The sequence below is a fragment of the Nannospalax galili genome, unplaced genomic scaffold (assembly GCF_000622305.1).
Source record: "Nannospalax galili isolate Female #2095 unplaced genomic scaffold, S.galili_v1.0 scaffold147, whole genome shotgun sequence".
Taxonomy (NCBI): Eukaryota; Metazoa; Chordata; class Mammalia; order Rodentia; family Spalacidae; genus Nannospalax; species Nannospalax galili.
In genome coordinates, this window is record NW_008355800.1 from 612,601 (window position 1) to 627,810 (window position 15,210).

Consider the following 15,210-nt stretch of genomic DNA (forward strand, 5'->3'; position numbering starts at 1 on the left):
GGTATGAGAACATAAATGGAAAATTCTAGAAATAAGCAATTCAGTTCAGGAGCAGTATAATGAAATTTTGAACCATTCTGCACATCCCCCAGGATGTGAATCATTGCCTTGTCTGGGGTGTCCATTTGCATATACTATTACCCCATTATAGCTGTCTTGGTCATCAGATTCACTGTCTTCTTATCACTTCTGTTCAGGTAACCCTTACTTTACTCAGTAATGGCCTCAAGATGCAAGAGTAGTGATGCTGGCAATTGATATATGCTAAAAAGAAGACAATGTATTTCCTGTAAGTGAAAAAGTGAAAGACATTCACTTAAGAAAAAAACCAGTCTATTCTAGGAATAAGATCTACAGTAAGAATGAATCTTCTGTGAAATTGTGAAGAGAAAAAAAATTCATTATTGTTCTGGTAGGTCAAACTGCAAGTGATGGCCATGGTGCACAATACATGCGTATGGAAGGAACGGGGGTCAAGAGTATAGTGGCTCCCAAGTGAGACAGGAAGGCCAAAGTCCCTCAGATGCCCCAAAGCTGCTATGGGACTTTTGCTTTGACTATAACAGGACTTTCCACACTACAACAGCTGACTCTTCCCTCTTTCAGGGGCTTCAGTTGTCTCCATTCTACCCTGTAAAAGACCCCTTGCCTATCCACAACCAACAACTGGAGGAAATCTGTAATCAATAGGACACGATGAATGTGAACCTACTCCTTTGCTGTCCTTCCTCCCATTCTTACCTGGTCAGCCCATGTACTGCTTGCAGCAGAAATACCAATAACATCTCTTCTGGATGGTTCTGCCTATTTATGATTTCTAAGTAGAGCAGATTGGCTGGTTGCTCTAGAACTGTTAGCACCAAGAATGGGTGATAATCTGAGCTGGGAGAGCTAACTCCAGCTGTTGGAAGAGTTCCAAGAACTGCGGGTACCTGATGGCTCTGGCTGTGAGAAGAGCAGTAGCTAACACTACTAAGATCTGAGAGTCACTGGCATTGAAAGTTTGAAGCTGTGAATGTTAGACGAACTGAGTGGCTCTAGCACTCAAAGTTTGGAGACGTTAATGCAAAGGAAGACACACTTTGCCTATTCATGGTCTATCTGAATTTAGCGAAATAATTATCAGCTGACTGATAAGGTTTCAGGCACCCACTGGGGGGCTCTGAGCACATACCCTAAGGGTAATGGGGAACACTGTATACCATACCACAGTATCACAGCTTCATTTTTGTTCAATGGATGATAAGAAGAGAAAAATCTTTTTGAGACAGAGTCTCCCTGTAGCTCCAGCTGGGCTGTAACTCACAATACAGACCAGACTAGCCTCGAACTCACAGAGATCAGCCTGTCTCTGCCTCCTGAGTGCTGGGACTAAGGCATGTGCCACTACACCCAGCTTCACATTTTTTTTGACATAAATTTCTTAAAAAAAAAAGTGATTTCAAACCAACAAAATCTTGAGCTGTGTAACTGAAAGTTAAACTATTTGTGGTGTACACCACAGGAACTTGCAAAAACTCACGCTTTCACTAGGAAAACAAAAATGAGATCACTACCACCAACAAATAAAGCTTCTGAGACAAAGGGGCATGGAGTTATCTACTTAGTAAACTTACTATCAGAATACCATAGCATGTTCACATTCAGGAAACTTATAGATACCTGGCATGAGCATAAGGTAGAGCTCTCCACCTGTTGGGGACATGTGTAATGTCAACATTAGTGCCATTTAAATAAGGGAATTTCAGGTTTCTCTACATTCTCTAGAAGAATTTCTGATATGCAGTTGGTAATTTAGCCTCAGTGAAGGTTTGAGAGTTTAAGATGCATATATTTCCCTCTGAATTTCATTTGAACCTCTCCACATTGAGTTTTAAAATATGGTAAGTTCTTCATTAATGTTATACATTTTTACAGTGACATAAATCTCTTGTTATGTCTCAATAAAAGATTATAGATTTTCTTAAGACTATAGAAAAGTATGATTTTGTTGATCCATTAAAAAAATAATGCATGATGCAATTTCCAGAACTTCAGAATTTTCCTAATATTAACAATTCTGAGCTCTAGCTTAAATTTTGTTATAAAAATTAGTTTTCTAATATTTTTAAAAATGTATCATGGGTTGGACATTAAAACCTTTTTCATGCTCATTAATAGCATTTGTAAATTTTTTGTTCATGTGTGGTATTCTCACATTTATCACACTGATGTGGTCTTCCTCAGAAGGGAGTTATGCATAATTAACAAGATCAGGTCCCTTAAAACTTCTGCTGCACTGAACAAGATAAGAGTTTCTCCTTCATGTGCATCCTCTGGTGTTCAGTAAGATCTGTGCCACTGCTGATGGTTTTCCCACATGTATCATGTTTGTAGTTTTTCACCAGTGTGGATTCTTTGATGGTTAATGAGATCCGAGCGCCGACTAAAGCTTTTGCCACAATGAGCACATGGGTATGGTTTTTCCCCAGTGTGGATTTTCTGATGTAGGATAACTGCTGAGCACTGACGGAAAGCCTTCCCACACTCATTGCATTTATACGGTCTCTTGCCCATGTGGATTCACTGGTGTTTAAAGCGGTCTGAATTCTGATGGAAACTTCTGGTGCATTGTGTATATACATACGGTTTTTCTCCTCTGTGAATTCTATGATGAAGGATAAGGTCAGAACTCTGACTAAAGGCTTTTTCACAACTATCACATTGATAGGGTTTTTCACCAGAATGTATTCTCTGATGTTCAGTGAGGTCTGAGCTTTGACTAAAACTTTTATTGCACAGATTACATGTATATGGTTTCTCACCAGTGTGTATTCTTTGATGCTTGATGAGATCTGAACAGCGACTAAAACTTTTGGAACAATCATTACATGGATATGGTTTTTCTCCAGTGTGAATTCTCTGATGAAGAATAAGCTTGGAGCTCTGACTAAAGGTTTTCCCACACTCATCACATTCATAGGGCTTCTCACCTGTATGAATTGTATAATGCTTAACAAGATCCGATCTTCGACTAAACATTTTACTGCATTGACTACATGGGTAAGGCCTCTCTCCAGTGTGAATTCGTTGATGATTAATAAGATCTGAAAGCCTACTAAAGGTTTTGATGCATTGATTACATGGATAGGGTTTCTCTCCAGTATGAATTCTTTGATGCAGAATAAGGACTGAGCTCTGATTAAAAGCCTTACCACATTCATTACATTTATAAGGTTTCTCTCCAGTGTGGATCCTTTGATGTTTAATAAGGTCGGAGTTCTGACTAAAACTTTTATTACACTGATTACACAGATATGGCTTCTCCCCAGTGTGGATTCTCTAATGTAGAATAAGATCTGAACTCTGACTAAAGGCTTTCCCACATACATCACACTTATATGGTTTCTCCCCAGTGTGGATTCTTTGATGCTTTATAACATCAGAACTCTAACTAAAATGTTTGTTACACTGGGTTACACATATATGGCTTCTCTCCAGTGTGGATTCTCTGATGTTTAACAAGGTCTGAGCGCTGGCTAAAACTTTTACTACAGTGACTGCAATGGTAGGGTTTTTCTCCAGTGTGAATTCTCTGAGCTCTGACTGAAGGCTTTCCCACATTCATTACATTTATAAGGTTTTTTCACCAGTGTGGACCCCACACTGTTTAATAAGATGTTTAATAAGATCTGAGCTCCAACTAAAACTTTTAATGCACCAATTACAAGGATAGGGTTTCTCTCCAGTATGAATTCTCTGGTGCAGAACCAGGGCTGAGCTCATACGAAAGGCCTTACCACACACATCACATTGATAAGGTTTCTCCCAATGTGTTCTCTGGTGTCTAATAAGGCCTGTACTCCAAGCCAAGCTTTGGTCACACTCATCACAGGTATGCTGACTTCTTTTAAAGAGGTTCTGGTCCTTTTCATTCAGTTTATTCCCAAAGTCACAGAACTCTTTTTCTTTTGACTTCTGGAGAACATCCTCCTTGGGGTTGCCAGACTCTTCAGTCTCAATTCCTGTCATTTCCTCCTCTGAAGCTGGCTCTCCAATCTTGATCTTAGTCTCACCATCTGGAACAACAAAAATATCCACATTGAAAATGTTCTCCATATTATAAGAAAAAGCAAACGAACATTTATATACTAATATCATAACACTGGGGGAAATGAGACAAAGTGGCCCCAGGTGATTAAGGCAGTGGAATGTTAATGCCATGGGGTGTGTATGTGCTGGACAGCTTCAGCTGCCAACTTGACACACTTGGGAAGGGGGAATTTCCTCTACAGGATTGGCCTGGGTGCAACTCTTTGAGGCCTTTTCTTTTATTCCCCCCAGCTGGCCTGGAGCTCACCATGTAGATCAGGCTGGCCTGGAACTCACAGTGATCTGCCTGCCTCTGCCTCCGAGTGCTGGGACTAAAGGCATGCAGCACCACACCTGGCACCCTCTCTCACTCTCTCCCTCACCCCTTAAAAGAAAGGACCAAGTCTTTATTACTTGAATTTGCAGAAATCGGTATTGTACAGGAGCTTTCTTCTTGCAATCTGATGGCTCTGATGTCAGTAAATCACTGAGGAAGGCCTTCCTGTGCCCGTGAGGCCTTCTCAGTCCAGTTGGCTGCTTTCTGCCAGCCACGGTCTTTTGTTTGGTTTAGAACAAGGTTCACTGTCTCAAATATGTTTGTCAAGATGAAGAGCTAAGAAAGTGATGTAGAACATATCTACAAATGCTTCATCAGTGCACTTGTGTTCTGTTGCCTGTCCCCTGCATTTCCATTGTCCTGCAGGCAGGAGTTTTAATGAATAGGGCTGTGGGGGGATGGGGTGGGAGAGGAACAGTCTCTCAGCGTAAGGATGAGGTCAGATGACCAGAACAGTGGCTTTGTGTGTCTGTGTGCACCTGCACAATTGTGTTTTTATATCTGTTGTTGTCAACTGTATCAATATATTTTTTAGCACCTCTATGATTTTGGCAAAAGGAATTCAGTGTATTATATGAGAAGAGTTTCTCAGTTCTAGCGGAGCTCTGACTGTGAAGGACAGGGCCAACGACACTGCTTTTGTTTCTCCCTTCTGAATTTCTTCTGCTGCCTCTGCCCAAAATGTAGCATTTTTCGTAGACATCAAATAATTTATTAATTATGGACATTAGATACAGGCGATGTTCTGACTTCACTGAGCAGTGAATCATAATACTTGCTCCTTTTTACAATTATGATTAAAATATCTTAGAATCATGTTTAAACCCAAAATTCTAAAAACAATAATTAAGACAGAACTGCTCAAAGACAGAACTGTGGATCATGTGCATCTCCAGTCAGGAAATTTCAGAGAATTACAGGAACTTGGGCAGAATGCGCATCTATTTCTCTCTGCTTCTGAAACTTCTTTTTATGTTATTTTTTTTCAATGTTTTATTGATTTTTTTGTGGATTTCATACATCTTAATCATATCTAACCCCCTTCTCCTATCTGCAACCCCCCATAGTCTGCCCACAGGATTTCATGGATTCTGTCATATATGTTAAGGTATATCAAGTTATTTGTGTCCCCAGATGTCCCTCAGTATGAATTCAGCCTGTCTAGAATCACTTCCTTAAAGATCAACTCTCCCTCACCCAGCAGTTAGGATAAAGCTGCCAATAGTTCCTTGGCTAGGGTTGGGGCCTCCTGTCCATTTCTCTAGTTATATGCTGGCTTTTGTCTGATTGAGTTTGCACAGGTCTTGTGTATGCTGTTGCCATTGCTATAAGTTCATACAAGCAAGTTCCCAGGTCATGTGGTCATGCACCACCCCCCACCGGCCCCTCTTACAATCTTTCTGCCCTCTCTTCCACAATGGTCCCTGAGTCCTGGGTGGGTGAGGTTTAATACAGGGGTCCTATCCATGCACTCTATAGTCTCTTATTCTCTACACTTTGGTGAGGCCTTTTCTTGATTGTTGAGTGATATAGATGGGCCGAGTCCACTGTGGGTCCTGCCACCCTGGGCAGGTGGTCCTGGCTTGTATAAGAAAGCAGGCTGAGAAATAAGCTATAAGCTAAATAAACCTTTTCCTCCCCAAGTTTTGTTTTGGAGACAGGGTCTCCCTGTAGCCCCAGCTGGGCTGGAACTCACTACATAGACAGGGTTGGCCTCGATCTCACAGAGATCCACCTGCCTCTGCCTCCTAGATTCTGAGATTAAGGGTATGCACCACCCTGCTCAGCTTCCCAAATTCTTTTTGGTCAGTGTTTTGCCACAGCAACAGAGAAACAGACTAATTCAGAAAGCAGGAGGGTCAGGGGTTCAAGGTCATTCTCAGTAAGTTTCAGGAGGCAAGTCCTACCAAGCTTGTTGCAAAGAAAGTGACACTTTCTGATGTTTAACTCACTTTAAAAAATAGGGCTGGGGAGATGACTTAGCAGTTAAGAGCACTGGGTGCACTTGCAGAGGACTTGGGTTCGATTCCTAGCACATACATGGAAGCTAACGACTGTCCATAATTCCAGTTTCAGGGGATCTAACACCCTCTTCTGACCTCCATGGGCACTGCATAACATTGGTGCACTTACATACATGCAGGCCATACACTCAATACACATAAAACAAAAATAATATTTTTTAAAAAAGCACACTAGGGACAGAAGTCAGGACTTGGCACCTCATACACAAATGTTCTACCAATGAGTTACACCTCAGTCCACAGTTAACTTTTAGCACTAATCACAGACACAAATTTGTATTTACTTATAAAAATGCTGTTTATTTCCATGCTATCTCATATAAGACTGCCTCCAGTAAGTCGTTTTACAGGGAAGGAGGTACAGCAGTGAGCTCACATACTTGTAATCCATGGGTCTTACTGCATATCCCATCATCCAGAAGAAAGTAGACTGAGATTACAAGAAAGGCTACATCTGAGTGCTGCCATAGAGGATGTGTCCTAGGCCAAAGGACAGTAGAGCTTTATCTTTTCCATGGCCAGAATACACACAGCATAGGAGCCAAGGGTGAAGGGGCTACAAGACTGCTTTCTCCTCCCATCACACACTTGACAATCCACTTAGGTGATTTTTGCCTTCCATCCCTAATCTTGACTTGGTAAATTTGAAGTCTAGTGCTCAATGGAGAGACGCTTCTACCATGGAACAAAGTATTTTTTATTGAATGTGCATCTCAGTCATTTAGGGCTCCTCATACTGGTAAAATTAGTGCTCTGAAAGACTGGTCCCAGTTCCGATGAAGAACAGGTTGCTACGAAGAGCAAGGAATCCAGAACTCAAGAGGAAGTCATGAGGTGCCTCCTCTTTCAAGTCTAATGGGTCCGAAAAACAGTACTCTGAAGAGCCTGTGAGAAGGCATCACCAAGGACTTAAATGATCCAGGAAATAAAGTTTATATTGCTGAACTAGTGAGTTGCCAAGATGCTGGCAGAGGATGGAAGAAGACAGGGTTATCAGCCTAGGCTTAAAGAACAGCATAAACAGTCACATTCTACATTAGGTCTTCCCCCATTTTCTTTGCTGCCTCATCTGGAGAGCACTAGAGGAAATCAAATCCTAGGTCTCCTATGGAAGTATGAATTGCACAGCGACTTGCATGCAAACAGAAGCTTAAGGAACTCTTCTGTTTTTTTTCCCATTGTGTTAGGAGTACAACACTCTAAACAAAGGGCAAAGTAAGTGAAGGGAGAAGACTGCAGTGGGTAGTCTCCTTTTACTCTTTCAAATCTACTATTTTTCCCCCCTCAAAAAATTGTGCCAGGGGTGCATTTACATACATGCAGGCAAAACACTCATACAGACAAAATTAAAACACAAAACAAAAACCTGAAGAAAATTGTGCCAGTTGTTATGACTTTTTAAGTTTGCTTTTTAAAGATTTATTTTTACTTTATGAGTGCTTCTCTGCGTGTATGTATGTGTGCCTGGTGCCTGCGGAGGCCAGATGGGGGTGTCAGAACCCCTGGAACTGGAGTTATAGCTGGTTGTGGGTGCTGGGAACCGAACCCAGGTACTCTGCAAGAGCAGCCAGTGCTTTCAACTGCTGAGCCACCCCTCTAGCCCCTCTACTATTTCCTCTGTGCTTGGCAGTTTGATGCTGATGACTACATACCTGGGGGTCTGTACCCTCTGCCTTGAAATTAGATTTGTGCAGTAGGGTAAAAGGAGTGGCCAGAGTCCTGGTCTGTCAACAGTGAGGGAGCTGCTGAAGTGTCAGGGCTAGCTACTGGGCAGACACACCAGCTGGCCACCTGTGTCCTTCCTTCTTGCTGGGCCAGGATCTGCACATACAGTCATCCTTCAGTATCTTCAGGGGTTGGTGCCAGGACCCCCTACACATACCAAAATCCACAGGTGTAAGAGCCCTTATGTACATGGCAGCTTTATAACCTGCACACACCCTCTCTTATGCTTTAATTCAATTCTAGATTACTTACAATCCCTAGTGCAATGTAAACAGTATATAGTTGCTATGTTGTATTGTTTTTTAAAAGAAATTATATTGTTTTTCACATTTATTTCCTGATTCTTTTGTCTTGTTTTGATTCTTTAAGATAGGATCTCACTATGTAGCCTGGGCTGGTCTGGAACTCAGACCTACCTGCCTCTGCTTCCTGAGTGCTGGGATTAGAGGTACACCACCATGCCTGGAATCCTGATTATGTTCAACCCAAGTTTTGTTCAATCTGTGGATTTGGAAACCATGGCTAAGAGGGGTAAACTGTATCTGTGATTCTTTTACCAAAGGCCAGAGCTCCTATCAAGTGGCTACATCCTTCAGCTCAGTATCTAGGACCAGTGAGTCAATCTCGCCCTTGATAGCAAAAGCCAAAAAGTGTAACAGCTTCCCATTTTTCTGCCATTCTGCCCCTTCTTTCCACAAACTTTGAATTATTCCATTGGAACAACCCATCTGTTTCCTACTGGAATCCTGACATATAATAATATATACAGTTAGTAATAACTAATAAGCTGTGACTTAATAAACACTTATCAGCAGTAAATATTTGTGGAATAAGTTAATTAAATTATTTAAGGATGCATGATCATTAGCAGTGACTATTTCTAGATGGTAGAGCTGTTGGGTACTTAAATTTTTTTTTGCCTTTTTGAGGCAGGGTATCCCTGTAGCCCTAGTTGGCCTGGAACTTGCTATGTAGACCAGGCTGGCCTTGAACTCACAGAGATCCTCCTGCCTCTGCCTCGTGAGTGCTAGGACAAAAGGTGTCCAAGCCCAGCAGGTTACTTAAATTTTTTGTAGGTTATTCTGTGTGATGTTAATTTGAACTGTCAATTTGATGAGCTCTGGAATCACCTGGGAGACAAGTGCCTCAAGCTCTACAGCTGTGACCTCTCCTCTGTAATGGACTGTAATCTTGAACTGTGAGCCAGAATAAATCTTTTCTCTTTTCAGGTACTTTTGTCAGGGTATTTTATCACAGCAACAAGAAAACTAACGTATTCTGTATTTTACAAATGGATTATAGTAATTGCATAACTCTGTAATAAAACATGTTACTTTGTACACATTCTGAAACCTAAATATAAGGAAAAAATATATCAGTTTTTTAAAACTGCAAGGGAGAGGCCCAATCCTGCAGTGCTTCTGGAAAGATGAGTGCTAGATGCCTTAGAACAGACACTCAGTGACAGATTCTAAATACACTAGAGAGACTAAGCAAAAAACAACAAAGACAATCAAAGACTGAACTGAGGCAGAAGACCTAGAAAGAATGAAACAGGGGCGAGAAGACGGATATGCAAAGCAGAACAGTGGTAAGGGGGAGACCAAAGCCAAAAAGATGTAACATGACATGGAAATGAGACCTGAACATATAAACGAAGCCAAGATTAAAACTGCCTCATTGCCAAATGTGGTAGTGCACACCTATGATCCCAGAGCTCAGGAGGATGAGGTGGGAGGCTCTAAGCCAATTCAAGGGCAGGCTTGTCTATATAAAGGAATTCCAAGCTAGCCAGAGCCTCATTGAGAGACTGTGCCTCAAAACCAAACAATACCCCATCCCCCCAATTTATTACTATAATAGTGGCTACCATTTATAAAGCGTTTAGTAGGGCTCACATCTCTATTTGAAGCATTGTACACAGGATTTTGGTGTGTGGTGTTTCTTTTGGTGGTAATGAGCCTCAGAAAACCCTTCCTCCTAGTGTCGCCATCCCTGTATTTTCCCTTTCCACAATGGCTCTGGAATAGGTCATGTCACTTGCTTTGGTCAATGAGGCATTAACAGATGTAACAAAATCCTAGCTATGAAAAGTTTTAAGTCTGGTGTGGTGGTACACATCTGTAATTCCCGAACTCTGGAGAATGGGGATGGAGGATCAGAAGTATGAGGCTAGCCTGGAATCCATGCTAAGACTGTCAAACAAACAAAAGCCAAACAAACCAAGTCTGATGATTCAGGTTATGAAGTTTTAGGGCCCTTTATTCCAGAGCAGTGGATAGACACAATTCTCAAGATATATCCAATATGGGGGCTGGAGAGATGGCTCAGCAGTTAAGACACTGGTTGTTCTTGCAGAAGACCCGGGTTCGAATCTGAGCACCCACATGGCAGCTAACAACTGTCTGTAACTCCAGTCCCAGGGGATCCGACAGCCTCTTCTGACCTCCATGGGCACTGCATGACATGGGTATACTTACCTACATGCAGGCAATACATGCATACACATAAAATTAAAACAATAAATTTTTTTTTAAAAAGTTAAAAAAAAAAGAGATATATCCAATAGGAATTAGCATGCATCTAAAAAGTGAGGAAGCAGAACTCTAAGGTGACGAAACACAACAACAGAGCTGGCATTAAAATCCAAGTAATCAGACTCTAAAACTTAAACTATGCCTTTTGAGTCGATAAGAAAAATGACTTGAAAAGTTATAAAGGTTGAACTCACATGCCTCAGCCTACAGAGGTGGAAGGAGCTACCTGCATGGGTATGTACTGAAAGTAAAGGAAAGAGAGGTCATGCTGATCTGTCAAGTGTCATTTTTGAAACTAATTCCAAGGGGATAATGGATGACTCCAGGTCTTCTAAATAGGGTTAGAAGCTAAATAGGATGCTGATCACTCAGAAAACAAGGCCAATCACCAACAAATAGGCTCTCCTAAAATTAAAAAAATTTGTACAGCAAAGGAAACTACCAAGTGAAGGAACAGCCTACAAAGTGGGAGAAAAATCTTTGCCAACAATATATCTGACAGCAGATTAGTATCTAGAATATACAAAGAATGCAAGAAAACAAACAACCTAATTGAAAAATGGGCCATGGCACTGAACAGAGAGTTCTTAAAAAGAAATACAGATGATTAAAAAACATTTTAAAAAATGTTCAACATCACTGGTCATCAGAAAAATGCAAACTAAAACTCCTTTGAGAGCCCATCTCACTGTAGTCAGGATGATTATCATCAAGAAAACAAATGACACCAAATGCTTCCCCATTGTTGGGGAAGTGTAAACTAGTACAGCCACTAAGTCAGTGTGGTGATTTCTCAAAAAGCTAAACTTAAATCACCCATGTGATCCAGCTATACCACTCCTAGGCGTGTAGCCGAAGGATTCCATATCCTCCTACAGAGAAACCTGCACATTCATGTTCTCTGCTGCTCTATTCACAATAGCTAGGACATGGAATGAACCTACATGCCTATTACTGATGAATGGATAATAAAAATGAGATAAACATATATGATGGAATTTTATTTAACTGTAAAGAAAAAAAATGGAAGGAAAATAGATAAAAGTGGAAAATATACTAAGTAACAGAAAAACAAACACTGTATGTATCTCCTCATAAGTGGATCCTAGCTTGGAGTTTCTAGATTGTGTTTTTCATGTGTAGTATCTGTGGAGCTCAGGAAGCTAGAAAAGGGCCCATGAGAAGAGGACTGGAAGCGGTCTTAAGGGGTGAGGGGAGAGTAGAACACATATGAAATGAAAGTGGGGAGAAGATACTTGGAGTTAAAGGTTTAAGCAAGCATGAGTTGGGGGGAGGAGGTAAGGGGTGGGTTAAGTAAAACTAAGAATATATGAAAAACTCAAAAGAAACCCATTACATCATGAGCTAATTAGAAAAATTAAATGAAACAAAACCCACCTGGCATGGTGGTTACATGCTTTTACTCTCAGCACTTGGGAGGCAGAGGCAGGCAGATCTCTGTGAATTCCAGGCCAGTCTGGTCTACATAGCAAGTTCCAGGCCAGCTTGGGCTTCTGGGAGAACCTGCCTAAGAAACAAAAACAAAAACAAAAACAAAACAAAACAACAAAACTGAAATAAACCACTGAACAAACAAGGAGTTTGAATACAGGTACTCTGCATGAGTGGGCAATGGTTCCTCCAGAAGACATGGGTTATTAAATGAAATCTCAGAGCCAGGTGTGGGATACCTCCCGATGAATGATTAGTCAGAAAGGGCCCAGAAGTCCCAGACAACACAGGGTATTGCCACTGCTCTTGGCTGCACAGCAGAACTACCTGGTAGTCCTGAAGACACTCTACTGCTGAAGACAACACATCTGGTTGCAGGAGAGAGAGAAATCAAGCTGGAACTGACCTGAAAATTTTCTGTTCACTGACTAGTTTTCAAAGTACCCAAAGGTTCTATGCAGGCCTCTAGGGGAGAAAACCCATGAGTGGTATTACCCAGCAGCAGGTTCTGCATGCTAGCATGCTATAACTAATTTGATTAAGTGGGTTACAGAGAGAGAGAGAGAGAGAGAGAGAGAGAGAGAAGGAAGGAGGTGGGGGTGCCTGAGGGTGGACATGAACAAAATGTATTGTTTACATGTATGGAATTGTCAAAGAATTAAAGATAGTCTATTTGGAAAAAAAGGAGGCAACAGAATAAAACATTTATTACTAGAATTGAAAATAAAGCCAAATGGAGCACCAAAGAAATGTCCTTCTTAAGAGGGTGCAGGCAACGTCGGATGCGGCTAGCGTCTAAGGACACCAGCACAAGGGACACTGCTCCCTGAAGCCACTAGGTAACATGCAGTACACTGCTCCTCACCTGACAGGGGATGATGCGCTCAAGAGTCACAACCAAACTGGATCTCCATGGACCACAACTGGACACCTCGGGAGGCAACTGGGTAGCACTGAGCTCAGAAGAGACCCATGGTTGAGACTAGAGATGTCCGTTCTGGAGCTAGGCACCAGAAACAGCTTCTAGATATAGACGGGAAGGAGAAAAATCGGTCTTATTTTGCTTCCATGTGATTTTCCTCAGTGAAGGGCTGCTGATTCCTCTCCCATCACCAGGAGCTGGGCACTAACCCTCTCTGAAACGTCCCCCAATCCAAGTGGAGAGAGGTCCATATAAGATTGGGGTTAAAACACCAAACTAGGGACATAACTGGAATCAGCGCAGGGAGGGCGATTCCAGCGTTTGCATTACAAGACGTCACTCAGTCTTCTTAAGTGACATCACTCACGATCAGCGTGACGTCTCCTTCCTCCGCTTCCAACACTGGAAACCCCAGTAGCTGCTTCCCAGCGTCCGGGGCTGACTCCGGGTTCATCCAGTCCTGATGCCACCAAGACCACAACATCGCAGGCTCCGCCCCAGGCCACGCCCAGGGGCCGTCCCGCTGCCCTGCAGGCCGCCCGGAAGCCCTCCTACTGGAGATGCCGGGAGCCCACCGGCCCAGCCGCTCTAGGACACGGGGAGAACCTCAGCTCTATGGCGCACCCCCCCTCCCCCCCGTGAGGGGGCCAAGACCCGGAAGCTGTTGGGAGGGTAACCATGGTCACCACCTGGTCGCCGGCATCCTTTGCAGAGATGAATCCTTTATTTTGGAAAAACTCCCCAGGGCCCAGTAGTTTCCTGACCAGATACTTCTTCATGGCCCGCTTCTCTTCTGTATCTGTGTCTGTCCCTCCCTCTCCCCCTTTACGGCCTCTCGTCATCACGTGATCACTTGTCCACGTGAGCTTCCATTCTGTTGTTTTTTTCTACCCCCACGCCCTCCCCCGCCTCCGCTATTCGGTTATGTATTTTTGAAGTAAGCTTTACATTTTATAACAAAGAACTATCTTTTATATTGAAAAAAATATATATATAAAAGTCAGGAGCCATGAAGTCTCTCAGGCAGGTCGCGTACCGGTCAGGAATTCCAACTCACTGATAAGCAAGTTTTATGGCTGAGACATCTGGCTCACTGATAAGTGAGTTTTATGGCTGAGACATCTGGCTTACTGATAAGTAAGTTTTATGGCCGGGACATCTCCAACTCACTGATAAATAAGTTTTATGGTTGGGACATCTGGCTTAGTGATAAGTAAGCTCCCCGCTCTCCCTGTAGCATTTTGTAATAGTTTAAACGAACCAATAACCGCGTTTCTGCTTCTGTACCCCGCTTCTGCCCTATAAAAGCTCCACAAACCCGACCTGAGGCGCGCAAGTCCCCCGAGGAGACTTTGTGCCCACAGGTACCTGTGTACTAAATAAACCTCTTGCTGTTGCAACCCGAAGGCTGGCTTGTCCTCTGTGGTTTTTCTCTCTTACATTTGGAGGTCCCACCGAGATTTGTCGGTCAGAGGGAGCCACAGGACAATTCAAGCCTTGCGGGGAGGTGAGTTGGCCAGCCTCTGTGTTGTATTGTCTGGTGTTGTTGATAGTGCAGCATATGTAGAATCTGGGGATCCCGTCTGTATTTCTGGGCAGTGCAAAAGCAAGACTGACGAGTCTTTAAGCTTTGCCTGCCAGCCTGGGGGACGCTCCAGGACTGTGAGACCCACATCTGTAGAACTTTTTGTTCATCTGTAAGATTTCTGTGGATCTCGTCTGGACAAGGAACTTCCTTGCCATCTGTTATTCCGAGCTGCACACCTGAGTCAGTGTCAGTGTTTCTGTGTTGCTGTGTATTTGTGTTGGTCGCGACCCATGGTCTGGGGAGCATGATATTTTGGGGCTCAGCATGTATCTGAAGGATACGTGAACCTGAGCGAAGTGACAACCTCGCCATCTGATTTTGTTTTTTCAGTTCTTCCCCGGAGTCGCACTAAGCGGTACCTTGTCGCCGGCTGTCTATTTTTGTTGTTTCTGTTGTTTGTCTGTTTCATTGTGATTTTAGAATACCCCAAAATGGGACAACACCTAACCACCCCCCTGAGTTTAACTCTAGATCACTGGAGAGAAGTGAAGAGCCGAGCTCACAATCAATCTGTGGAGATCCATAAGCACCAATGGATAACCTTTTGTTCCTCC

The 15,210-nt window shown here is 42.7% G+C and overlaps 1 protein-coding gene across 1 annotated transcript in view; it reads right to left on the reverse strand.

Annotated features, from left to right (window-relative positions):
• Positions 1-2,294: 2,294 nt before the first annotated feature.
• Positions 2,295-15,210, reverse strand: part of LOC103750590 — a 44,480-nt gene continuing 31,564 nt past the window's right edge. The window contains 6 exon segments of the mRNA XM_008853703.3: positions 2,295-3,453; positions 3,455-3,578; positions 3,580-3,623; positions 3,625-4,058; positions 13,012-13,099; positions 13,436-13,656. Coding sequence (XP_008851925.2) covers positions 2,365-3,453; positions 3,455-3,578; positions 3,580-3,623; positions 3,625-4,058; positions 13,012-13,099; positions 13,436-13,656 — 2,000 coding nt within the window. The 3' untranslated portion in view covers positions 2,295-2,364.